Below are 25,509 nucleotides of genomic sequence, written 5' to 3'. Positions count from 1 at the left end.
ATTTGCAGCAAGTAGCATGGAACGTGATTTGAGCAAAATGAAGTTACTGTCCTGATCGTTTGGCTATTGCTGTCTACCCCACACACAATTGCATTTTGCGTCTACTTGTTCGTTAATGTCACTGCTACTTTGGATTCTCCTGTTGTTTATCTATTTCGTGTTAGTATCATGCACAAAATCACACATTTTGTAAGACTCCCATTAGTCTCATGTTTCTCATTGGTTTCCTCAAAGCCTATCGCTTATTTCTATACCTCCATGAGGTACTTGTACTGTCTTTAATATTATTATGTGGTACTTCATTTTAATGTGTGTTTTCTTTTGTACACTTTTATCTATTTCCTCCTCGTACTTTGTTATACTGTGTGTGAATCAATCGATTCTGTATCTACCCGAACGATACCAACGTCCTAACTTTGCTTCTCAACCGCGCGAAATAGATGCCACTATATGACCTGTGATGGTCGGCCACGACCCGGGTTCGGTTTGCAGCAACAGCAACAATACTATCGTCCTATTTCGTAAAGACTCTCTTGCGCTGTTACTAGCAAAAAACACTCGCAATAATATATTCCAAGACAGTCGACATACACAGCATATAGCCTCTACAGTAATCTGTGAGTAAAAACGTTCGAGTGCATACATTGGTTGCCCAAGAATCGATACCAATGATCCTCTTCCGTAGCCTTTCTTAGCACGCTCGCACACTTTCCCCATCCCCTTTTGTCGATGATTTTACCAGCTGAGAATTGATTTGGTTCTGAAATTTATGGTTTTATAAAAGCAAAGTCTAAGCGCATTGGCGATGATAAAAGGAAATTGTTACCGAGCTATAAATCCGAGAGATATGCAAATAATTGGTACTGTAATTAGTTAAGGAATTGAATGATCATGCCAGTTTTACAGGAGAAATGTAAAGAAAAGGATTGATTAAGTGAACAATCATTAGGCCCAAAGATGTATGTTCATGTGTATGTGTGTTGGTGATTTGGATGAAAGCGCGGAACTGAAAAGAAGCCCGCGTGCACGTGTAAATGTATATGTATGACTGTGTACATAGTAAAGGAAAATTTGCACTCGTTTCTATTCCTCCCTGCCCTCTCACACCTTTCTTTCTTTCGCATTGCTAGAAGTGGCGAATCATTCGCGAACTTGCCGACGATCGGTACAAGCCACGTTGCTAACAAGTGTTTCAATTGTGTTTGAATAATTTCAGAAATTGGGATGGCGCTCCGCCACGGTACCAGAATCCTCCGATGGCCCCACCAGCAGCAGAGTATGAACGCCCACCGCCGTACTACTATCCGGGCGCACCGAGTGAACATGAGTAAATGGGACAGTAGTGTGTGTGGTCATCACTTTTGGGAGGAAGCATCGGAACTGCTCTAAACACGACGTAAAATATACTCCGTGAAACAAGAATTTGATATCGCTTCTTCTACAAAACACCCCGTGCCAACGCTCAGCTCAGACAGTTTGCGTGTCTGAACATACGTTCGGAAAATATTCGTTGCAGCACTCGGTTGAAGGCGAGCTGAATTGGACCACATTGCGTTTTCTTTTTTACTATGATAAATAAGTTCGCCATCGACGATATGAAAGGAATAGTTTTTCATCGATAAAACTATAATTGTTTGTATTCTTAAACGATGTACTGAACATGTGTAGGACATGCAGAGAGGCATTAAACAATAAGCAGCAAAAGTATTGTTTAGATCAGTGCGTCAACTTGAATAGACAGATTTTTGATATTCTTCTGTTGTGCTCCGCATAGACAGTCAGCAATGTATTTCGTTTTTCCTTTGCATTTCACCTCTACAAGCTGCAAACGATTGGTAAAAGCATTTAAAAGATAGAAACAATGTATGCATACAGTACAGTTGCCTAAAGCACCAGTTTCGAGTGCAGGATCTGACGTGTGAGCATCGGCAAGATTAGAAAGCACCTATCATTACCTATTGGCACAATTTGATACGTTTTTAACGGGCGTACATGAACACACAGGATTACCTTTGGTTACGTTCTGAGTGGGAACATACCACATTGCAGACAGTAGATACAATTCATTCCAAAAAAAGACCAAGCGATTCGAATGAGATCAATCAAAACACATATGTCATCCGCGATAAGTACAAGCATATATATTTAAATCGGTCATCCTCTGCACACGGTCGTCTGTTTGCTCAACGATGATAATTTTACAAAGGCATAATTGAACTATTGAAAATGTAAACTAGATTATGATCGTGCGATCAATCAGTCTTTTGCCGGACAAGGAAATCATATACTGCCCTTTACGAAAGAGATTGAATACTGAATTCTTACATTCTGTGCGTTTTTCTACACTAATTGCGTTCAGTGGCGTTAACACAAACCACTCACTTTTCAATGTAATCGATAGTGAATTCCACCTCTAGATCTCGTTTAGGAACGGTGGACAATGCTCAGTTTATATCCGTAGGCATAGCATTATCGGTAGCAAGGGGGAGCGTGTCTGAGTGGTGAGTGTGTGAGAAAAATACGAAGAGGAGTGGAGGGGGCAGTACGGGTAAAGGAAGGGGGCCCAAATGAATTCATCGATTTTGTGGTTCCGAATCGATGGGAATGCTGAGTTTAGGCTATAGTGTTTCGCTTTGTACGAACAGGAACACGTTCCTTAGTTGCATGCAAATCGACCTGCCGGATAAAAACAAAGCAAAGGGTCGAACAATTGTGCTGGTATAATGCCCAAGGCTGATTAGCTGTATATGTAAGTAAAATTCCAAGCATGGCGTTGAAATTGCACAGAAAAGAACTGTTTGCAACGCAGCCCCAAAAAACAAGGCACTGAAATTCATTTCACATCTTTGCCCTTTGGGATGTTTAATATGTTGCTTTTTTAATTTTTTCGTTCACTTCGTCCGGTGCTTAGAGCAGCGCTAAGCCAAATGCACAGTTGAGTAGTTGAGTGGATTGAAAAAGGAAGCCCAGAATATCCTTTAAAAGTAGCAGAATCTCGCTTTTAGTTTGTATGTTCGTGATTTTATACTGTTTTGCATACAAAGCATACACATTTAAATTTACTGCTGGAACCCTGATTGCACCAGTGGATTAAATCTATAGCTATCGGTATTGTCACCGATGGCTTGTTGGTGTGTGGCTCCAAGGCTGAATTTGCAAATACGTGTGTGTGTTTTTTTTTTAATAATTCGAATGCTCGTTTAGTTTAATTTAGAATATTTAAAAAAAAAAAACGGAAACAGTGCATTGTGAATTCGTTATTCTTTAGTATAATTTGTTGCACCTCAGTAGCTCTATATTGGTTTATTATTAGTTCGAGCAATTTAGTTTTGTTTGGCAGCAAGTGATGCGATTGCTGCAGTGTTTGAACCATATTTAACGGTCGGGAGAATTACGATGGGCAAATAGTGTGGATCGTTTTACGCTAAAACATACTGAAAGGAAGGGCAAAAATATCTACGAAATTATCGTGCTCAGCAAATAGAATTTTATCACTGTGTTGATTAAGTAAATGAAAACAGCAAATCTACAATCTCACATCCTCGTCCTTTTGAATGCCAGTCGAAACCGTTTCGTTCGTTTCGCTTTCGTTGGCAGGATTTTTGCCGGAGTGTGCGTGCGTGGATATTATAATGCGAATGGGATAAGACTTTCTTAACTTACTATTTAGCAAACAAAAAATCACATAAACAACTTTCACAAACCTATAGATGTGACGTCTGCGCGTGCTTATGGAGAAACGGAACAGTCAAACACGATTCTAAATGTACGAACAATAGTACTAAAGCTATTAAGAAAAAAGAAAACAAACAAACCCTTTTTATCCTTCTAAAACATCCCGTTTCAACCAACGGCAAAGTAAGTGCACCTCAGCACATACATATACATACATAAAAACCAAGTGCAGGAACTTAAAGCGATAGTGTAAAGGGATGAGAACATTTACATAGATGATCCGCTCCGTGGTAGTAGCGTGGTAAGGTTAAACGATGATTTAAGAAGCGTTTCGAACGAGACTAAAAAAGCAAGAAGACGACAAAATTAGAATCGGAACCGAAATTCGTAACAATTCCACCCCCCCAGGTGAGGGTGTAAATTACATGTTGCTGAAGTTGTTGTAATGAACATTTCAATGTGGTTTTTCCCTTATGCATGGCAGAACAGCAGAACGAAGCATTTATTCGTGTATAATTCGTGTGTACCTACTACAGAACATGTGGCAAACATGGAGTATAAAAATTCGATTTCAACCTGCCAAACAGCAGCTGCTGCCACACACAGGCATTGGGCCGGTGATGTTGCTGCCTGATTGGTGTACATGATCGTGACACAAACATACATCATCCGCGAAGAAATTTAGCACAGAAGAAGAAAGATTAAACTCGTAATTAGTACAGCGTATTTGTTTTTTTTTCTACATTGGAGCTTAACAAGGAACAGATCCCCGGTATTTGAGGTGCGGTTTGTAACTGGGAGGGAAAAGAGAAGAGGCATATGAACCTTTCCAATGTAATACAAAGAAATACCATACACAGCAACCAGAGCAGACAGGAGCGATAAACTATGGCAGATAACAGAAAACAAACTAAAGTGATAATATATGAATAAAAATGACAAACAGTAAACATAATGAATTTGACGATCAGTGCACGATGAATTGATGATCATATGATCATATGATCAATTGAGAAGATGTCGATAAACAACGAATCCGGTGTACCTGTGCCAGCTTCGAACAGTGTACAGATGAGGTCAGTCATGATGACAAGCAATGGTCAGATCGCCAAGCCGCAACACTACGGCTGGTGGTGATTGCGAATCTCTATCCGCCTCACGCACACAAACGCAATTTCGCCGTGCAATCGAAGTCGCATATTGCACTTTGACAGTTTGCACATACAGCTCCAAACGGTGTTATGCAATCTAATCACTGCAACGCGAGAACGGCACACGAGCCATTTTGCCGGTGGCATTCTACCTTACCATTCCTATACGCCAACATGGCCGCCAGTTCACACGGTTGCCGATCGCGCCGAGACAAACAAAACAAACTTACACGAGGCGCGTCTGCAAGTGCCATCCTCTTATCCCACCTTGTCCTCGGTTTATGGAGTGCAGCTTCTAGATAATGAGTAGCAGCCTGTGTGTGGTTGAAAGCGAGCATGAAACGAAGGGAAATCCACCGGCAATACGCCATACGGCGACGACAGAGGAGGCTCCAGGGTTTTGGAATGTGAACGTGACGTTTACCGTGTATTCACACCATTAGGAAGCGTGGATGGAGGATGGAGCATGGAGTACGAAGGGCAGGGAGCGATCCGATCGTAACTACAACGAGCACACGCCCGCGCGTATATCTGCATCCATTGTGCATCTTGAGCTGCACCGGGAGGGGTTTTCGCGCCATTTTAGACGACAGTCGCAGTATGAATGTAGTAAAACCTTATCTGCTGTGTACTTTGAACCGTAAAGAGGGCAGAAGTCTAACGTAACTAGACTTATTTATACGTGATAGTTGTATATCGTCTATCGTCATCTATGTTTGAACTGTTAAGTACTTATTGGCATTTATAATGCTACAATCGAATATTGTTGTGTTCTGTCGTGTGTTCCATCCAGAAGTCCAGAATCATCGATTTGAATCCGCGGTTGAGCCGAAACTTGTGATGCATTTTACGAGGTCATATGCAAAGAAAGAGAACCCGACCAAGAATGGATTGCCCTCTGCCTGAGTGATCAGTTCCGGGAGAGTTCCAAGAAGGGCTTCTACAATGCTGGGCAGTTTGTGTTGTTGTCTATACGCTTCCAGGCGGTTCCTCCGATGAACCTGAATACGACCACCGCCGTTTACCATAAATCCATGCAAGATGAGGAGGGAGCCCTGAAGAATCTTCTTGGACTGGGATGAACTTGCCTGCCTGTGTATGGAAGTTGCTCGAAGTTGCCATTCAGTAGCTGCTAGCTACGGTCTCTGTTCGAAACCACGATCGATGGTCGGTTGTCACGGTTTGTCACAGTTTCGAGAACATTTACCAGACACTGCACTAATATACCCTCCATCGAGGGGGTGGTGGGGGAGATGCTGGGAGAATAATTTATCCGAGACACAGATTTTTAGTGACACACCGATTTTTGGACTTCCATTCCGTTGTGATTTTGTTAAGAGATGTTCCGATTGGACATCGAAATCGATCGCTGTGGGAGGTGCTGATGTGTTGCATAATGCTTTTCGCGATCGTGTTTAGAACGGTCTGGATGGATAGAATGGATAAATAGAGGCTGGTCAGAAGCTGGAAGCTGCTCTTGATGACTGTTCGAACGACTGAGAACTGGTGACGCATTGCTTGACGAGTACTCTTCGCATATGAAAGGAATTGTACTGAGGTAGAATTGGATGCAGACACTTTTTTATTGGGGAATTTGTTGATGACATTAGGAAGTGTCTATGGTTTTTTTTAAAGAACTCGTAATAATTTGCATGTTGGAGCCGTTATATTGTCCAAAAGGGTTACTTTATTGATATCTTAAACACTGTAAGATTTGGAATTTAGTTTGGCAGATAATACCGCCTAGAAGGTGTGAGTATTTGAGCATTTCTGGCCAGTATTTCTAGTGTGAGAAGTTGTGTACTAGCAAACGATTCACTGACCAACTGCATCAGGCGCGTGCGCCCGTGCATTCATGCATTCCCAATAGAATGAACGCTCGCAGCCGTCGCGAGATGCGAGAACAACTCTCTGATTCGCCTGCATGCGACTCCCTGCTGGCGCAATACTCGATGAACCTCCGACACAGCTCGCCAAAGCCTACCGTCGATGAACGCACCGCGTTCAGTTGGCCGTTGACGCGCGTGCAAGGAAGGGCCGTTTTTACGACACCAGCCTCCAACGACTGCGATACTCTGCTCAGTTTAATCCGTTTCGATACGGATATTCAAAAACCGGAAGCCAAAGGTATTCTTTCTTCGTCTACCGAGTGTCCTGAAATCGATGTGTGTGATTGAGACAAATTGGAATAGCAAAAATGGCGTTCTAATGAACGGTTAAAGAAGTCAATTCAAACACGGGTGGCGTGTGGGAATGTTTTTATTTAGTAGTGCTTTTAATGATTAGGCTTCGTTATCATCTGCTTTGTGAGTTGTTGACCGGGAGTGTACGATGCTGCCTCGTGTGTGGCCCGATACGGCCACTCGAGCTCGCACCCACTGCAACAAGTGACACCGATTGTGGATGGGGGTAGTTTTATCGTAATTTATTTATTGTTCATGGCGCGAAAGAGATACTTCAAAACAGGGTGACGGGTGATCCATAGGTGCACCGACGATGTTGGCGCACTATAAAAAGCATCGTCTATCAGGGAGTGTATGTGTGTGTTGCGTTTTGTTCTGCTTGACTCCAGTTGCTGTAGCTGCAATATGTGTGCCGTATGTCGTCTTCACAATCTCACCAACTAGTCTCACGATCATCTCATCGCGTAGCAGCGGTTGCTGGAGAAGCAGAAGTTGACGTACTATTTCGCGGGCTCTATTCCGACTGCACACGTGTCGCGTAGTTTTACCGCCCTTCCTCATGTGTGTGTGTGTGTGTGTGTGTGTGTGTGTCCAGTGACCTTGCTCTTGGGTGCGCGTGGGTTGTGGAGGGACGTGTGCAAGATGGAGGGCAGTGGGGGTCGCGTGTGTCTTTACAACGTTCGATGGAAAAAGAGGAAGAGTGAGAGCGATGCAAAAAACAAACGAGAGGAGATAACAGCAAAAGTGCAATTTGTTTAGCCAGCTTGCAAGCTTGCATCATCATCGTTGCGGTTTTCTTCGTGCCGGAAGCATTACGTGCGTACATGCACTCTCTGTGTAAGTTTGTGTGCGTATGCTAGAGCAATGCAATTCTACCTGTGATAATGGAAGTGAGAAGCCCACGCACACACACGCACGAGGCCATCGAATGCAGTTAAAGAGCATCAGAACTGCAACGATGCGATTTTTCGTTTGAATGCTGTTTGTGATTGTGACGTTGTGCGTTGTGCCGTTTGTGCAATGTTTGCGGTTTTGAATGTCAACCAGAGTGCGGATGCGAAACGATGGGCAGTGGATGATTAGAAAGATCGATTAATTAATGCCACAGTACGTGTGATGCTAATAGTAGTTTTGAAAGTTTAAACGTGTCTCTGGAGGCTACTTTCTGTGCGGAACAAGTGAGTGATTACGAGTGATCGAAATCGAAAAAAACACCGAATATCTTACGCCCAACGGAGGCGCCTGGTTGTTCGCCGTCGGGTCAGGCTGTTAATTCGCATTTGCTAATGTTCCCATAATTTGTTGTGTATGTATTGGTGAGATAAGGAAAAGATCATGTGAATATAATGGCGAGTGTTGTTTGATAGTTGGAGAGCCAATTTGATGCCTATCGCGCAGCCACACACTAGGCTAAAGCTTGTTGCGTTCTTACCTCAGCCCGAAGAAAACGCTACAAACCGGATTTTAATTGGATCTTACACATTAGCCATTGTTTTCGTTGTTTTCGCCACTGTGCTATCGTAAGCGTAATTGGAGAATTTTTCTTATTTTTGGCAAAGATTTAGCATAGTTACTTCAAATTATTTGAAGAGGAGAATTGTTTTATGTGGAATCTCTTCAATGTCTTGTTATCGAAGGTCTAGTCCTAGTCTAGTTCCAGACGAGAACCTCGAAATAGTAGGCATTAGTTGATTATTGCAATATGTTATATAGGTTTATGTGAAAGTTAGTAGATAGATTAGTTAAGGTAAATGGCTGAACTGTTGAATCGCGTCTTAAATATGTTCGTTCTGTCGATTCTTTTCATCCAAAATATATCAATAATAAAAGGTAATGGTTATAATACATCATCCAATTCATCTAGAGATTTTGTAGTTTTATATTCTACAACTAGTTCTTCTAGAATCAGTACCCTATTATTTTCCCAGTTATAAAGTTTTTTTTAAGACAAAAATGTGCAATTTGCAATGGGGAACCAAAGCATGGTGACTTTGTCCTGCTTTCTTTTGCCCATTACATAGTTACAAGCAAACGATGTACCGTGCCGAAACCGCAAAAGTGCCGTCCCAGTACCGGAATCCAACTCCAACGTACCGATTCGTCGTCATTTGCAGCGCCCTTACGGAATACTTTGTGCTTGGGTTGGTTTCATTTTTATTTGGTTTTTTATTTGTTTTCACTACTTGGGAGGGAACGAGGAGACGGTTTAGGAGGGGTGAGCGAAGAGGTTGGATATTTTCTGTCGTCCATATCGCAACAAACATTCGAACTTCACCCCACGTACCCAACCAACGTCCCCAAACCCCAGTTACATCATCATCCATCCCCAGTTGCCGAAGAACGAGAGCCTGTTGAATAACGCACACTCGTTCCGTCCTGCCAGTCGCAGGCATCGGGACCTTTCTCCAGCATTATTGATGGGAAAGGAAAATATACCGACTCCCGATGGTGGGAAACGGTGGAACAGGTGTACAAACCGTTGCGATTTGAAAAATATTCGCTTACTTTGTCCTGCATTTCGTCCTTCTTTTTCGCACGATGCTATTCTCTCTCATTCTCTCTCTTTCTATATTCCTTACTCTCTCTTTCTCTTGTCTCTCTATTTCTGTCTCTCTCACTCGTTTTCCCTCTTTCTGTTGGCGTGCATTCAAATCCAACGTTTCATGGTTGCTTGGATGGTTGGATGGCAGGACGAGTTCGTCTCGTCGTCTGCACCGCAAATACACGATCGTCGGTAGGGATTATACCAGGCAGGATTACCGTGGTGGGCACATCGTTGTAGGGTGAAACAACCGTTTGCGTAATATATGAAAAAGCAGCTTGCAAAACGATATGTTTTTCGGCTTGTATCTTCCGTTTACCTATCACTGGATGCGTTAGCGCCAGAGGGTTGTAAAGGAGTAGTGTGTTATAGTGTGTTGGTAATGTGTATGCCCATACACCTATGCAATATGGTGCTTAAGGACATTTTAAGTAACAATAGATACAATGTGACTGTGAGATTTGTTAAGAAAACTTCTCCTAAATATTATTTCCATAGCTTCATCGCATTTTTTTATTCAAATTATTCCTGGAAAATGTAAAAACTATTTGCTTCAATTAGCCTCATCGCTCCCGGTGTAAGCACAATTTAAAATATCTGCAATGGACGTGCTTGTGTGCAACTAATTTTCAATATGGAGGGGGTTGTTGATCAAAAGATTAGCGTATTTATAATGGTGGATAATCGTCCGCAATTGCCATGTTGGAATCAGATTAATATTGTGTAAATTGTTTCAAGAATATCATTCAAAATAGTTACGAATTCGTTTGGTAATAATACACAGCAAATAGTTGTACATGATACATTTTAGCTACCATACGGTGAGGTGAGTTATACGTGAATTCGAACACGAACTCCACTTCGAATGTCTAGGCTGTGCTACTTGTTGTGTTCAATACAAATACGTTTAAGGCGAATATAGCTACCACGTTTGTCGGAAAATTGCTGCCTTACCTTTAATTAAGTTAACGGCCAGGGTGGACGGAATGGAAAACTGACCGTCCACCAGGGGGCAGCAAACCGACTGCGCGTAACCGAGGAAACCAGCAAAATTCTATGGGAAATTCGAATACAACCAGGAAAAGTCATCCGTTGCCACACAATTGAATAAGAACTGTGGAGGGGTGAGACAATTCCGTTTGATCTCTTGCTATCTCCCTTTGCACGCGAGCCTTATTTATTGTTCCTCTCGTTCCACCCCATTTTCCAGCAAACTCCAGCGTCTGCATTATCCTTGATTGATTGTGGAAGTGCAAAAAAAGGAAGCAAAATAAGTTCTGCTCCGGTTGTTACCCGATACGGCCAGCGTAAGAGGGTGGGTGTGCAGTGTTTCGTTATTGTAGTGGTGAAGGCAGGAAGAAAAAAATCCAGCAAAAAGAAAAACCCGGTTTACTGTTTGTGAAAAAAGCAAAGTGAGAAAGGAAAAAAGAGGGTGAGAATGAGAGAGAGTGAGTAGTCGGAAAATACCGACACCGGATGTTCCGGCGATGTGAAAAGCAACAGGAGGCTGTTGGGCGAAAAGGAAAGAAACAGCATCCTTCTGCCACGCCGTCCAGATAACCTTCTGCGTTTGTGTATGTGTGTGATGAATTATTCTTATTATTTCACCAACGGAAGTACTACAGGTATTCCCTCGAAGTGAGTAAAAGATTTTCCCCAAAGCCGTGTGTGTGAGTGTGAAAGAGTTGAATCTGTGATGAAGAAGTGGAAAAAGTGATTCAAAGCGAGAGAAAAATGAAACCACCACTTCTTGTGTAGTCTCGGCGCAGTATACGGAGCAAAAGAAAATGGTTGCCTAGGATTCCATCAGTGTTTCCGATTCCAGCAAATGCAACGTGAGCCTAGGCGAAGTTGCTTCAGCATGGTTTCGTAAAGCAGCCCCTAGTCGGTAAGGCACTGCGATTTGAGTAACCCCGTGTAGGAAATCAACAAGTGGGAACACCTTTATTCGCTTTTTTTCTACATCAACCGGCATTTGGGAGACTTGCCGGAGACGGAGATTTAACGGCGCGTGTGTGCTTTGTGACTTTGAGGAAGATAGTGATCGTGAGCCGATAGTGTATTGGTGAGATGGTGGTGAAATACGAGCTGAGCTAGTATTATAGTGGGTGACGTAAGTTGCAAACGCAGTGTTTTGTGTTGCGTTTAGGTGGCGCTAGTTTGAAAAGCAGTTCCCATCTGGTCCAAGTTTTTTGGCGAATAGTGGAGTTTTCAACGAAAAAAAAAGTTCTCTGTGGTATATGTACGAAAGTGTCCTTGCTGTTGTGGTATGGTTAGTGCAAAAAGAGCTGTCAGTGATTTGCCGGAGAAGGAAGCATTAATCTAACGAAGAAATTGAATCAAAGGTAATCAAGTATTTCAACATTGTTGCAATTTTCCAGAGCTCCAAAGAAAATCCAAACCTATTCAGATAATTGACGAAACAGGCATGAGTTGAAAAGTGAGGTTAGATAACAACTTCGGGCTCTAGATACTAAACAGAAGTAGGCGAAAAGAGCAGGAGGAAAGCGTGGTGAGCTTCGGAATCGATTCGCTTGCCAATTTTCCAGCTGGTCGTTGGGTGGGTTTATCTCAAGAAGACATTCAAGCGTGTGTGATTCGATTATTCAAACATCCAGCACTGTTGAGTGTGGTTCAAGTGCAAAAGATGTAGTCCCGCAACTCCGTGGCATTAAGTGACTGATTATGTTGGCATATAAGTGCCAATAATTTGCCAATTGTCGTCGTGTGGGCAGTGTGTTACGTACACTGTGTGGCCTGCGTGGCAAGTTACTTTCTAACAACATCATCACTGCTTTCCCTTGGCAATGTCAATCGAGCAACCGAAAGATCACTAGATAGATCAACAACTTCGCCCCAGAGTTCATTGGATTACAGGATTGAATATACTCTTCAAGGTACATTGTTGATCCATCCACAAGACCGAACCGAGAAGCATATTATACTTGATAATATGCGATCAGACATCACGAACAATCCGGCGATCGTGTTCCAATATGCAAAACAGCACCATCTATTAGATCACAACGTACAGGAAAGGTTCAGTGGCGAATTGATTTGAACGGCGCCGGTAGCGTGATTCCGATTGCCGGCTTCTTCGTACACGTAATAGAAGCTGCACGGATGCTGATGGCGTCTTGCAATGCGTCAGAAGTATTGACATCCGCTCATGACTAGGACGCATCGTTCGATATCAAACTGTCAAGGTATATTGCGTTTGACACGCGAAGAAGAGACCCTGTACTGTTGAATAAAACATCCTCTAGCGAGATGATGGATGCAGTTTTGGATTACATTGCAACTTCTTCTTGTGTCTTCTCCTTATGTCGATTATACGTTATGTTTTATTATTTTCGTTAGCTTTGATAGCTAATTGATTCGTTCACTTCTAGATGCTACTCGTGTGTCTGTAGCTTTGGACAGAGATTGAGCACGGACTATTCCTTTAACAGGCGACGTTAGGCAAAGGGTGAATAATGCAAGGACTGCAAATTGAATACATCAGTACATGATGCAAGATATTAAGGATGATTCTTGATTTTTATTGAGCGAGGTGCTGATTTTTTGCTGAAGGCTCTTGTGACTTAAGCATGATGCATTCATTCAATTGCTGAACGCTTCATAGTTGAGACTGCCCGAGGAACCGTTTCGTTAAATGATTATTTGAATGTTTTTTTTTCCTGGTGGCGTCCTTTTAGAATATTCAGCTGAGTAATGTTTCATGCCTGGTTTACATTCACGTGAAAGATGTTAATTATGATAGATGATATTTAGACTGGCATGCATGACTCCCTGAAGTCTCTATTTGTATAGTTATGAGATTCTCGTCCTACTGGAATAATTAAGGAAAATTTTTGCTTGAGTATAATGTTTCAAAACATGGGAAAAACATAGACAAAATTTGAGAGAGTTCTAGAAAAAAGTGCACAGAATGAAAAAGAAATCATTTCGTGTTTTTGTTCGGCCTAACCGTATTCTTGTAATCATTTGCGAGAAGTCGAAATATGATTGACGTGAGCGAACCAACTCTCAACACGGTGTAATTACGCACCTTTTTGCAATCGATCCATGGGCAAAGTGACCGAGAACGGGTATAATGAAGCTTTCCACTACACAGCGAGGCGGTTCCCGGCTAAATCAAATTACGGGCCCACTCGATCAAGGCAAGCATCTTTGCTAGTCGTTGTAATGCATTTGCTGGTCGGTGTTACTATTGTGAACGTTCTTACAATCGCGAGTGCGATTCTAACGGTGCATCACTCACACCGAGTGCAGTAGCTGAGGGTGCACCCCTAAGTTCCTCCCGACGACTAAATGCATCAACGTAGTGTGCTGCAACTACACTCACGAACACGTCTCTACAGCAGCCACCATCACTAGTTGTGGTAAGTGGCTGGTAAGTCCATCACTAGTTGTGGCATTGCGTAACACCCCTTTGCCACTCACCCTGCTGCACTTCAAAGCGTTGGGGCACGGTGGCGTTGTCGCGACGACAGTCCACTTGTTTATGACGCGTACGCGTTTTACTACGGTTTTGTCGGCGCTTACAGTTGTTTGTTTGTACTGGCTTTTTCCTATCGCGACCGGAATCGTTCCACACTGTGGCAGGTTGTTGTGATCGGTTGTCGGAATCATGAACGGTACATATTTGCCTGCTGGAATAGATGATCGGAGCCGTTGTCAGGCTTCAATGAAGTGCCCGTGAAAACAGTTCCCTTTGCTCCGGTTGTATGCATCACTGTGTACGGTTTGTGTGTTTATTGAGGAATTGTTCCGGTGTTTATTTTTATCGTACAATCAACCACAAACTAACGTGATGTTTACTGGTGCTATTCTCTATGCCGGAGAGCTTTCGGATGCTGTTTTTGCAAAGTTTTTATTTAGTCTTATTCGTTTCCATATAAAAAATACCTTTACCTTTCAATAAAATACGAAGAATTTCAAATCAACTGGAAAAGTTGATCCTTAAGGTACCTGACCTTGGAATAAGTTAAGAAAAGAAAAAGGGGTTTTGCACTGCTTTGCTTATTATATTGAGAATATCTCTGACTGTCTCGCGAAAAGTGTAAAGCGACACGTGTTTGCTACCTATTCTATTGAAAAGTTATCCTCCATGCCTACAATGGCTGAAGATTTCTCCGAAAAGAAAACCTAAGGATGTTATTCACGTGTCAACGTTTTAGCCTTTTTTTGTAATTATACCGGCATACCTACTGGCCTCAAACGTTGACTCATCGCCGTTGCTGATTTTAGCCAAGTTGGGTTGGATATAGGGACACGTTTGACTTTTTCCACTTTTTTGGCATTTATGGCAAGACTTTTATTTACCCGTAGCTAGTACAGCATGTCCTGCCGTACGTAGGTCGCGCCGGTCGCGAATTTTTCCAATTTAATTCCATTTTCCTGCTACATTTCACTCTTTTTCACGCATTTAAATGTGTTGTTTTCTTTACAGATTAGCGACCCAATTCACTGTATAGCCTCAGCCCATCCAAAGCATGGCATTTCGATCTGATGATATTTGGTGTCAACAATTGGAACATTCACTTCCGTGCTATCTGTTTGCGAACGTAACCTAATCAAGAGACATAAAGAAATCCCTTGACCACATACGAAGCACAGACAATTAAACACAACCCGTTTCGAACAGTGTTGGAAGTAGCCGCAGAGATCCTGAATGTGAAGCGTCATTACTTCGCTAAGGATACGTATTGTTTTATTTTTTTAGGAGCTTAAGAAAATCAATCAGCGGGATCCGCGTTCTGACTCAGTCATTACGATCGGTGGTTGTCATTTAGCGTAACAGAGTATTCCAGACTATTTTCTTCGGTGAGCGTGGGTTTACAGACCGGCAAAAAGATTGAGGAACTAAAGCACAACCCCGCCCGGGGGACCCTGTTCGACGAGGTGGAGGGTTACGGCGGGTCGATCGATCTCGATCACCATCATCATCACCATCACCATCATCACCACCATCATACGGATTCGAACTCGGCCATGGACGAAGATCCCGACGACAAGGATGACACGAAACGGTAAGATCTGGCCACATATGTCATTTTCCTCTGATATACTGATGTGTTTATTGATTGCTTCATTGTAGAAAATCTCGCAATCTCAGTGAGAAGAAACGGCGCGATCAGTTTAATCTGCTGGTCAACGAGCTCAGCTCGATGGTGTCGTCCAACAGTAGAAAGATGGACAAGTCAACCGTGCTGAAATCAACGATCGCGTTCCTCAAGAGCCATAACGAGATTGCGGTCCGTTCCCGGGTGCACGAGATTCAAACGGACTGGAAACCATCGTTCCTATCGAATGAGGAGTTTACCCACCTTATTCTGGAAGCGCTGGATGGGTTCATCATCGTGTTCTCCTCTACGGGGAGAGTATTTTACGCATCTGAAAGTATTACCTCGCTGTTAGGGCATTTACCGGTGAGGAAGAGTGGACGACAAGTTACGGTTGTGTAAGAAGTAAGCCGAATGTTTTTTGTTTTCTTCTCCAGAGTGACCTCCTGAATATGACGGTTTACGATATGGTGTACGAAGACGATCAGAACGATCTGTACAATATATTGCTAAACCCGACAACCGTGGTAGATCCCCTGCAGACAGGCATTAGTCGCGAGAATCAGGTGACGTTTTCCTGCTACATTAAGCGAGGAACGGTGGATTACCGGGCAGATGTGTCGTACGAGCATGTGCAGTTCACTGGATATTTCCGTAAGTACCACAATGGATAACGTCTTGTATCGAGCGAACTTTAACGACTAACTTGAACCTTCCATTACTTGCAGGAAGTGACGTCGACACGGAATCTCTCATGACGACGTCCCGGTTTAGTGGCTACACGAGCGATGCCGACTCGCGGCTAGTGTTCGTCGGCACGGGACGGCTACAGACACCTCAGCTCATTCGCGAAATGTCGATCGTGGACAACACGAAGAGTGAGTTCACATCCCGCCACAGTCTCGAGTGGAAGTTCCTGTTTCTCGATCACCGTGCGCCACCCATCATCGGTTACCTCCCGTTTGAAGTGCTGGGAACTTCCGGGTATGACTATTATCATTTTGACGATCTGGAAAAGGTGGTGGCTTGTCATGAAGCATGTAAGCTCACAGTGTTAATAAATTACTGGCCGCGATCGGTTCTGGCAGGCACGTCCACTAATGGTTCGTCCATTTTCCCCTTCCAATCGTGCTTTCGTCGTAGTGATGCAGAAGGGCGAAGGTACATCGTGCTACTATCGGTTTCTTACCAAGGGCCAGCAGTGGATCTGGTTGCAGACGCGGTTCTACATCACCTACCATCAGTGGAACTCGAAGCCAGAGTTCGTCGTGTGTACGCATCGAGTGGTAAGCTACGCGGATGTTATGAAGCAGATGCGCAACCAGACGGGCGGTGACAGCAAGTTCTCTGAGGATGCGGACAGTATCAGCGTCCACGGTGTGGAGCGAAAGTTCCAACAATCGTCCTCCCAAAGTTTGCTGGCTACCTCGCCTTGGAGTTCGAAGAGTTCCCGTACGTCACGGGTAGCTCCAACGCCCGGCGTTTCTCCAACAGGACTATCGAACCGTGGGCGACATCGGTACAATACGTACCATGGTCCGGGATCGGATTCGGCCACGTCCATATCTACGGAATCTCATACCAGCCGTCAGTCGTTGGTAACGCAACATTCGGTGAGTCAGAAGTCCTTGGAAGAATTGGAGCTGGTCTACTAAACGGGTTTTATTTCGTCTGTTTTAGCGTTCTCGCATGCGTACCAGTACATTTCCATCGAAGGTATCATCGCACGGTAGTCAACAGGATAGGAATTCTGTGTCCCATTTCCTGCTACAACAACCGCAGCAATCGCAACCGAACGTGGGACATCATTTACAGCCCGCACAGCTTCAGCAACAGCAACATCAACTCCAACAGCAACAGCATCAACTCCAGCATCAGCAACAACTTCATCAACAATCCCACCCACTGATGCAGCAGCATCAACAAATGCAGGGACACCAGGCGCAGCAGCAGCAGCAGCATCAACCGCTACAACAACAGCAAACACAGCACCCAACGATGATACAAAACCCACCGGTGGTTGACGTTTATCCGCATCAACTCCAAGCCCAGCACCACCCCCATCAGCAACCGTCTCAACAACAGGTACATCAACAGCAGCAACAGGTAGCTTCTCTTCAGCAACAGCAGTCAGCTGTGCAACAGCAGCAACATCAGCAGCAGCAGCAACAACAACAGCAATCCATTCCACAATCGTCAAGCACAGCAGCGATACGACCGCCGGCCACGATCATCACCCCACCGGTAACGCAAATCATCACTGCGACCGGTTTTATCGAACCGCAACAGTATTTGACGGCCATACCGGTACAATCGGTAGCTGGCTTTACGGAAACCGCGCCCGGTGTCCTTTCGCCGATTCAGTCCACCTCCCCGCACGGTGCGTACGCTGTTGCACATCATCCTGCAGTGACTGGGACGGGCGGTGTCGTTCTGACGCCCAGTCAAAACCAAGTGCAGGATCAGCTGCAGCGGAAACACGAGGAGCTGCAACATTTGATACTGCAACAGCAGGAAGAGTTGCGTCGCGTACAGGAGCAACTACTTATGGCCCGGTATGGGTTGCTACCGTCCATCGTATCGCTCCCCTTTCCGCCCGGAACGGGTAGCGCACCAGGACCAGGGCCAAGTGTAGGACCGGGAGATCGTTGCAATAGCGGAGGTTCGTTTCTACAAGCACATCACCAGGCAGCACATGGAAACTCGTTCCATCATCACCATTACCATCCAGCTTCATCACAGGCACAGCATCCTCCTAGTCATTCGGGAGTGCTCCATGCACAACAGTCACAACATCAACAGCAGCTTGTCCAAGAACAACAACAGCAACAACAGCTGTGCGTAGTTCCTCCGGATCAGAAGCCAATTTTACATCCCGATCCGGAGCAGCTCAATTTCACCGACACTGGACAGGGCAAGCTGGCAGAGTCGAATGAGATGATATCGTACATGCAGCTTACACCTGTACCACTGCATCATCTGCAGCAACACCAATCAAACCAATCGTCCACATCAACACCCGCCTCATCCGTCCTAAATCAACAGCAAAAGCACCAACAGCAGCACCAGCAGCAGCAGCAGCAGCTCATGCAGATGGGTGCCCAACCAGACGGTGCAACGGGAACCAGTGGGAACGGCAGCAACCCCAACAATATGGGTCTGCTGCAGTATCAGATGGCGCAGGAGCAGGCGCAAATATTGTTTACCTCCGGCATGGAACAACAACAGGGTCAGCAACAGCAACAACCGTCAGCCCAGCAGCAGCAACATCAGGGGGCAAGTAGTTCCGATGCCGGATCACGGACCTGTCCCTCGCAAACTAGTGAAATGTAGGGCGGCGCAGAGTAGGAGAAACAGATTTCATCTACACACAACGAGCTTAATAACAACGAAACAACTAGTGATGGGGTTGAAGATGTGACGGGTCCGTGAGGTTTAGGTTACAAAAGGTGATGAAATCACCAGGCATGTGTAGCGTAATACGAAGTAATTTTGTATGAATATGTAAATGACGAGGTTTCAGCTTGTCCAGCAACCAAAGAAGAATTATTCCATAGTGCAGATTAGCGTTTATATATTGCAAACTGTACAACTATAGTAGCTACTAGCCCTTATTGAGCCATTGTACTAATTAGCTTATGTGTAAGTAAGTAGAGAAAAGCGATAGTTTCCTCTCTCGGGGAAGAGAGATAGAGAGAGAGAGAGAAAAAGAGGATAGAGGATAGTAAACAAAATGTGGTGATAAATGCAGATTTCTTCTAGGGTGTAACGAGACCATCCAAGGGAAAATCGGTCGTTTTAGTCGGTTTAGTACAAACCAAAAAGTATAGCCGTTAGTGACGTATCCACACAGATGTACACACCAGCAAGAGGGTGTGATGAAGTCGTTTTTTACCGTGTATTTTGCACACAATACTATATATTTGTACAATACTATATATGTGAAAGCAAACCTTTACTTTGATGCGCTTTAGGGGTGGTACTTTTAAAAGTAATAGGAAGGTAACAACAGGCCCTGGCAATGGGAACAAGTGCTTAGGGTTTGTAGTTTTTTTGTGAGATAAAGTGTATGATAGGCGGCTAGTGTGGAGAACAGATAAACGAGTCGAAATAAAAGAAAATGTAATGGAGGGATGAAAGCGAGAAAATTACGCAAATGATTGTTTGAAAGGCGAGACCATTCTTGAATGGTGAAGATGCTTTATAACCCTGGGTATTCTAAATTTAGTGTTTAGAAGCGTTGGTCAATGAGCAAATGCAAGTAACATCCCGAATTGGCGGCTTTAGAATTTGGATGCATTTGAAAGCGCCTAAAAGTATGCAATGCTCATGCGAAGAAATGCCTTTTCCACGTGGAATCTCACGTGTTGCAACGCAATTCAAGCCAGAGTTACAAAATGTTCTCTAGAACCCTTCTACAGCAAACAAACCTTTCAAAACAATGCTTCGGTATTCCATTCGTCTTTATATGACATTGTTTACGTGACTAATGAGTTTGTATTATTTTGTCTATTTTAATCATCCGAGCATGAGAGAATCATGTGCCGGAATGATAAGCTAATCTACATTTCGGGAGGCGCGACCTGGACCATGTTGTTTTCTTTGCTCAAACCATGACGAATCATGGCGGGAGATTTACATCGAACATTACTTAGTTTTGTTGTTGAACAAGAATTATTGTTTTTAAGAAAATCGTAAAGCAGCTGCTCTGTACTGTACACAGAGCGCTAAGAGCGTACCACCGACAGCAATCGGTGAAAACCAATAATCAGTTCGCATGATGACCTTGCGACCGGTTCCGCATGATCGCAGTGCCAATTGGCCGAAACCGTGACACAGTGAAATCGCAACTTTCGGTGTGTGATTTTTCTTGTTTTCGTGTCAAGTGAGACTAAAATAATCTTCCAATCGAATCAGGTCCGATGGCCTTTGTGTGTTGTTATTGCGAAGTGGCGTCTTATTTTAGACCTCCAGCACGACAATTATCAATATGTCTCTAGGAACACCACCAGAAACATCTGAGGGTAAGATGAGAGCAACACATAAGTAAAATAACAACGTGTGATTTTTATTCACCATGTAGCTTAAGCTTTTGGAGGATAATGCTTAGAAAATATCATTAAAGTTCGCTCGTTCTTTGCTCAAACCAAGCTCTTACAAACAAAAACTTATCTAAAAGCACCAGCATTGTACTGAATGGCTCGTGTAATGTGCCCTGTTCCCTTACAGCTTCTTAAACGCGTTCTGCAACACCTCGAACTCGTTGTGGATGTTGCGCATTAGGTTGGAGATTTGTGGCACAGAGTCCAGAATTTCGATGCTCTGCGTGTACGCATCGTACCGTACACCGAACGGGCGGGGAATCGTATTGGCGTAGTTGATCATCTTCTGGATCGCATCCTCGAAGCTGTCCGACACGAAGTACACCGGCTGGTACTCTGTGATCGGGTACTTCTGCTCGCACGTCTTGGCCGGATCGAACTCCCTCAGTTCCGGTTTGTCCGTCAGGCAGTATTGCAGCTCACCGAACGACGAGAGCAGACCGGCACCGTACGCCTTCAGTTCGCCATTCTGGCGACACATGCCGTACTCAACCGTAAACCAGAAGCACTGCGAAGGACAGAAATAGATGGTAATGAATTCGGAAGAAGGTTCCAAAACCTGGCGACTTACTGTGGCTAGCTTCTCGACAAACTCATCCGGAGCACCCAGCGATGCTAAACCGATCTCCTGCGAGAACTGCGCGAACGAGGGATCGGCAAACAACGGTGCATGACCGAGCAGCTCGTGGCATACGTCCGGTTCGGGTGTGTAGAGCGGTTTGCTCGGGTGCCGGATGTACTGCGTTGAATGGAACACACGGAATGCCAACCCGGCGAGGAAATCTCGCGACGACAGCAGTCCAGCAACGGGACGGAGCGTGAACCCGGTACAGTCCTTCAGGAAGTTGGACACATCCTCCAGCTGTGGGATGTTGTCCTCGCGATAGGAGCAGTTCTCGATCAGCAGCGGAAAGACGTGGTTGTGCTCACGGCAGGCATGCGTCGGGTAGAGCTTCGTAAGGTTCCGGAACACCGTACGCCAGGTGTTGGTTTCCTCCTCCGTGTAGTCAACGTGTGGCAACGGTTGACCGTGCTTGTAGTTGAACGCAATGTCGGCAAAGTACTTGCGGCGCTCTCGGTACGTCTGGTCGGTAAACCCGGGATGGTCGGAATCCAGCTCGGCACCGTACGAAAGGATCTGATTAGCAAACCTATCCAGATCACGGATACGTCTCGGGAACCACGGAACGGTAGCTGTTAGGAAAGGAACACATGCAGAGAATTAGTTTAAATATTCTTGAATCTTGATCGATCGTGCTGCATCATACCTTCGTTGTCCTTATAATCTCGCGAGATGATGTTGAAGTAGTTGCTCCGTTCCCGAATCGCCTCAATAGCGGGCCCAAGGGTACCACGCTTTCCGTCACACTCCACCATAAACTCGTACCCAGGACCACGGGTAGACGATCGGGACTCGATGTGGAGCAGATTCACTCGATGATCATCGAAGATTTTAAGCATCTTCGCCAACGCTCCCGCTTCTTCCTGCTCGGGCGAGAAGATGAGACACACGTTCTTTGCCTCGGCCGCATCGTGTCCCTCCATGATGTATGAGCCGCCTTCCTTAAGGGTGGGCTGTATAGAAAAGTTTTGTACAGGACGCAGAAATGGCGTGTTAGCAATTGTAACAGCACACAGTGAAAGTTCTTGCACTGTAGCGCGCAAAGTCGGAAGGAAACTCTATATCAACCGGCAGAAGGATTGGTAAACACTGATCGCGAATCGGATCGCGTACTGTCGCTTTATATGGGACCCCTTCCATTTTCTCTTGCCACTTCGCCTGCTGAAAGGAATTAGATCTCGCGCGCGGTTCGGATTTCCCACCCTTTGGAGCAGGTTAACCAGTAGCGGTTAATGGCGTTTCCGTATTGTTTGTTTGCTTTTGTGTGCTCCGCAAGACACGGGGCTGTGCAAGAATGATGAAACAATCGCCCAAGATTGCCGATTGTGTTCCATGCTATTCGGGACGTTTGGGATGGGAAGTCGTAGACTGGGCATTTGGGTTTTTGTGCCGTCATAAAATGTTCCGTTCTTATCACTGAACGAACGCTTGGGGAAAAGGGATCGCTTTAAAAACGGAAGTCACTGTAACAAAGTGAGGCACAACGGACAAAACCCCTTCCAAGCGGTGACACACTGGCTACTTTGGATCGAGTGCTGCTGCTGCTGGTGCTGGAACGAGGTAGCGGGAAAACCTGTTCACATTCATCATTGCACACCGCTGACATTGACGGGTGATTGCACTTCGCTCAGCGAACAATTTGCAGAGGCGCTATGGGCACGTCGTCGATGTGCTTCGAGGTGAATTTATGCAGCGGTATCTACCGTGCCCCGCAAGTAAGTGAATGCGGAATCAAGCACAATTCTCAACAAGATTTTAGTGTGATTGTTTCTTTATCGTTCGCACTGGTTGAGTAAAAAAAACGGTTACAGATGTTTAATTATGTTAAACATGGAAACTGGTTTGAGGCGATTTTTGCTGGGGTTTTTCTAAATACATAATTATACAGCTACCAACCCAGGGTTTGAATTATTCTTGCGTTCATGCACGATCCAAAGAGAGACGTTTTAAGCTCTAATCTGGAAACGCAATTGATCAACAAGCGAGTATGTTTTTTTTTTGTTTTCCCTTTCGTTAGCGCTATCAAGCCGTCCAATCTGCCACGGAAAGGATCGGGAATATTCGAGTAGCTCCACACAATTACACTACGTACCCCCTGCGATTCCTGACGTTCGTACATGATGTGGTATGTAGTTTCGATAGTTGAGGATTAAGCAACCTTAGCACAATTCACTTCACCAAACGAAAACGCGAAACGATCGCTGAAATAATATGCACAGTGCGGAGAGTAGCACACCACGAGACTTTTTCAGACCGTGCGTACCGGTCCAAGCGGTTGTCCAGCTAGGAATGTGCCGGTACGACACCAAGAAGGAAGCATTTAAATCGCCTTATGCCACACACGGGCGATAGCGCAACAGAGATCGCGCGATCTGGTGATCTCTGCCTCTGCCGCATGTGAAATTGGTCCTGGTTTGTGTGTTAGATGGCGTCAATAGCTCGCGGTATAACGTTGATAAGCGGCTGTATACGAAGCAGCCAACCAAAGATCGATGGTTCTGCGGCGATCGGGCAAACCGGGGTGTCCGGTACGCGTTACTTAACGCTGTGTGCGTTATCGTAAACCTCTGTAAAAAGAGGTTACCAAACGAGAGGATAAGGACTGCCAGAACCGAACAACGCACAACGGACACTGACACTAATTGGGCCACCAAATTGTCATCCCGGTCGACGGTTTATCGGGACCAGCTTCCGCGTGAACGCACTCATGCGAGCAGTTAATCTCTTATCGTTTTTTTTTTTGTTTCATTATTTTCAAACTGACCGTTGTGTGGGGTTGCAGGACCAATTAAAGAATCAATTACTGCACGTGCATGGGAATGCGTACGTGACTAAGTTTGAAGTCTACGATCAATCAAAATGGTATTATTATTGGGTGCTGATAATACGTGGTGAACTTTGTTGTGAAAGGTTCACGCTGAAAGTGTTGTTAGGCCGATATTTGTTTGCTGCTTGTTTGTTTTCCTGCTGTCTGTAAGACACTCACGAGTTAGTGATTGGAAAAATATGTTTTCAATCTACTGCCCAAGTTGAATTCCTTATTTTGATAGAAGTTTATGAGAGTTCAAACTGCACTTAACGATATTTCAAAAAAAGTTTTACTACACTGGAAGTCTACATTACCTTATCCAATTCCTGATTCAATCGATACATCCTTGAGCACCTAAAACGCTTGATGGGTTACTTAGATGGATTACAATTTCACTTGCTACTTGAGACTTGAAGTTTGTTGCGTCCACACCGCACGAAAGTAAAAGTACAACTGAATGATCGTTCCGGTGTCCAATAGACTGTCGAATCCGGTCACCATATGGCTTCGTGTAGTCGTTTGGGCGAGTTCAACGTTGTTGCTGGAACACGGGAGAAGGGGCAACCCGCCTGGAATGGGTTGTGATAGACCACCCTGTTTGAAACTACCCTGCATCAGATAGTAACAAGATAGAGGTGAGCGAAGACTCGAATGGTAATTAAGAAAAAACTTCTATTCCGATGACGCTCTAGATGCATCTAGAGGCGTTGCCAGTGCTGCCCTGCTGTGTGATGGAATGCAACTGCGCAGCTATGGAATATTATTGAAACTACACCTGGCAAATAAAGTGGCAAACACGTGCTTCGATGAGAGTAGTAATAATGCAAATAGTTTCATTTGCATCACTATTGAATTCATTAAGGACATTTGTTTTATTGATAAGGCAGTCATAGAGGGTAGTGAGTAACCCACGTTTCACGCTATGCTGGCCCATCGTCCGAAAATCCTTCCTTTCATTTTGATGAAAGGTAAGGTATCGTGTAAAAGGAACAACTGTATCTAAAAAGGATACAGATGTTATTGAAAATGTGTTGAAAATGTCCCTGAATTCCATGAACAGAGCTAATTTATCCAATTGAATAGTTAACATCCGATATCGCTATTAATCGAGCGGTTATTTTCAAAACGAGCTTTTACCATAGTGAGAAGAGTGCAAGACAAGTGAGAAGAATCTGGTGGATAGTGAGAAATGAGCTTGACGGTAGTTTCGCTACTGTCCACAGTGGCGCTAGTTGCTGTACCACGGTTTAAAAAAGCCGTTTTATTGTCATTACCAAAAATGTAATAAATTGTCTATAAAATAGTGTTTATTTAAATTTCTACTAGTTAAATCATTAAAAAAATACTCCAATTATTT

At 44.4% G+C, this 25,509-nt stretch overlaps 3 protein-coding genes across 7 annotated transcripts in view; 2 read left to right on the top strand and 1 right to left on the bottom strand.

The window, feature by feature from the left end:
- The window catches only part of LOC128301479 (prominin-like protein), a 37,603-nt gene extending 32,979 nt beyond the window's left edge, over positions 1-4,624 (top strand). For 3 of the 4 annotated variants that reach the window (XM_053037984.1, XM_053037986.1, XM_053037983.1), the window contains one exon: positions 1,217-4,624. In XM_053037984.1, the coding sequence (XP_052893944.1) occupies positions 1,217-1,331 (115 nt within the window). In that variant the 3' untranslated portion in view covers positions 1,332-4,624. Of the gene's footprint in view, positions 1-440; positions 618-1,216 lie in introns of all 4 variants that reach the window. The other variant, XR_008287345.1, reaches the window with a different exon arrangement.
- A 2,221-nt stretch (positions 4,625-6,845) lies between these two features.
- Positions 6,846-19,321, top strand: LOC128304255 (circadian locomoter output cycles protein kaput). The gene is made up of 8 exons (XM_053041412.1): positions 6,846-6,953; positions 10,762-11,896; positions 15,007-15,586; positions 15,655-15,985; positions 16,057-16,273; positions 16,348-16,659; positions 16,763-17,232; positions 17,300-19,321. Exons 3-8 carry the CDS (start codon positions 15,549-15,551, stop codon positions 18,950-18,952), a joined length of 3,021 nt encoding a protein of 1,006 aa, XP_052897372.1. The 5' UTR covers positions 6,846-6,953; positions 10,762-11,896; positions 15,007-15,548; the 3' UTR covers positions 18,953-19,321.
- A 1,345-nt stretch (positions 19,322-20,666) lies between these two features.
- LOC128304256 (protein henna) lies at positions 20,667-24,496 on the bottom strand. 2 transcript variants are annotated; one of them, XM_053041415.1, is made up of 4 exons: positions 24,467-24,496; positions 21,990-22,296; positions 21,293-21,915; positions 20,667-21,229 (listed from the first exon to the last, which is right to left on the bottom strand). In XM_053041415.1, exons 1-4 carry the CDS (start codon positions 24,494-24,496, stop codon positions 20,843-20,845), a joined length of 1,347 nt encoding a protein of 448 aa, XP_052897375.1. In that variant the 3' UTR covers positions 20,667-20,842. The 2 variants fall into 2 exon arrangements, with proteins under 2 accessions (XP_052897375.1, XP_052897374.1); XM_053041414.1 differs by lacking the exon at positions 24,467-24,496 and adding an exon at positions 23,436-23,902.
- Between the last annotated feature and the right edge of the window lie 1,013 nt (positions 24,497-25,509).

This window comes from Anopheles moucheti, chromosome 3 (assembly GCF_943734755.1).
Source record: "Anopheles moucheti chromosome 3, idAnoMoucSN_F20_07, whole genome shotgun sequence".
NCBI classification, from domain to species: Eukaryota; Metazoa; Arthropoda; class Insecta; order Diptera; family Culicidae; genus Anopheles; species Anopheles moucheti.
This window is presented reverse-complemented; position numbering and strand designations above follow the sequence as displayed.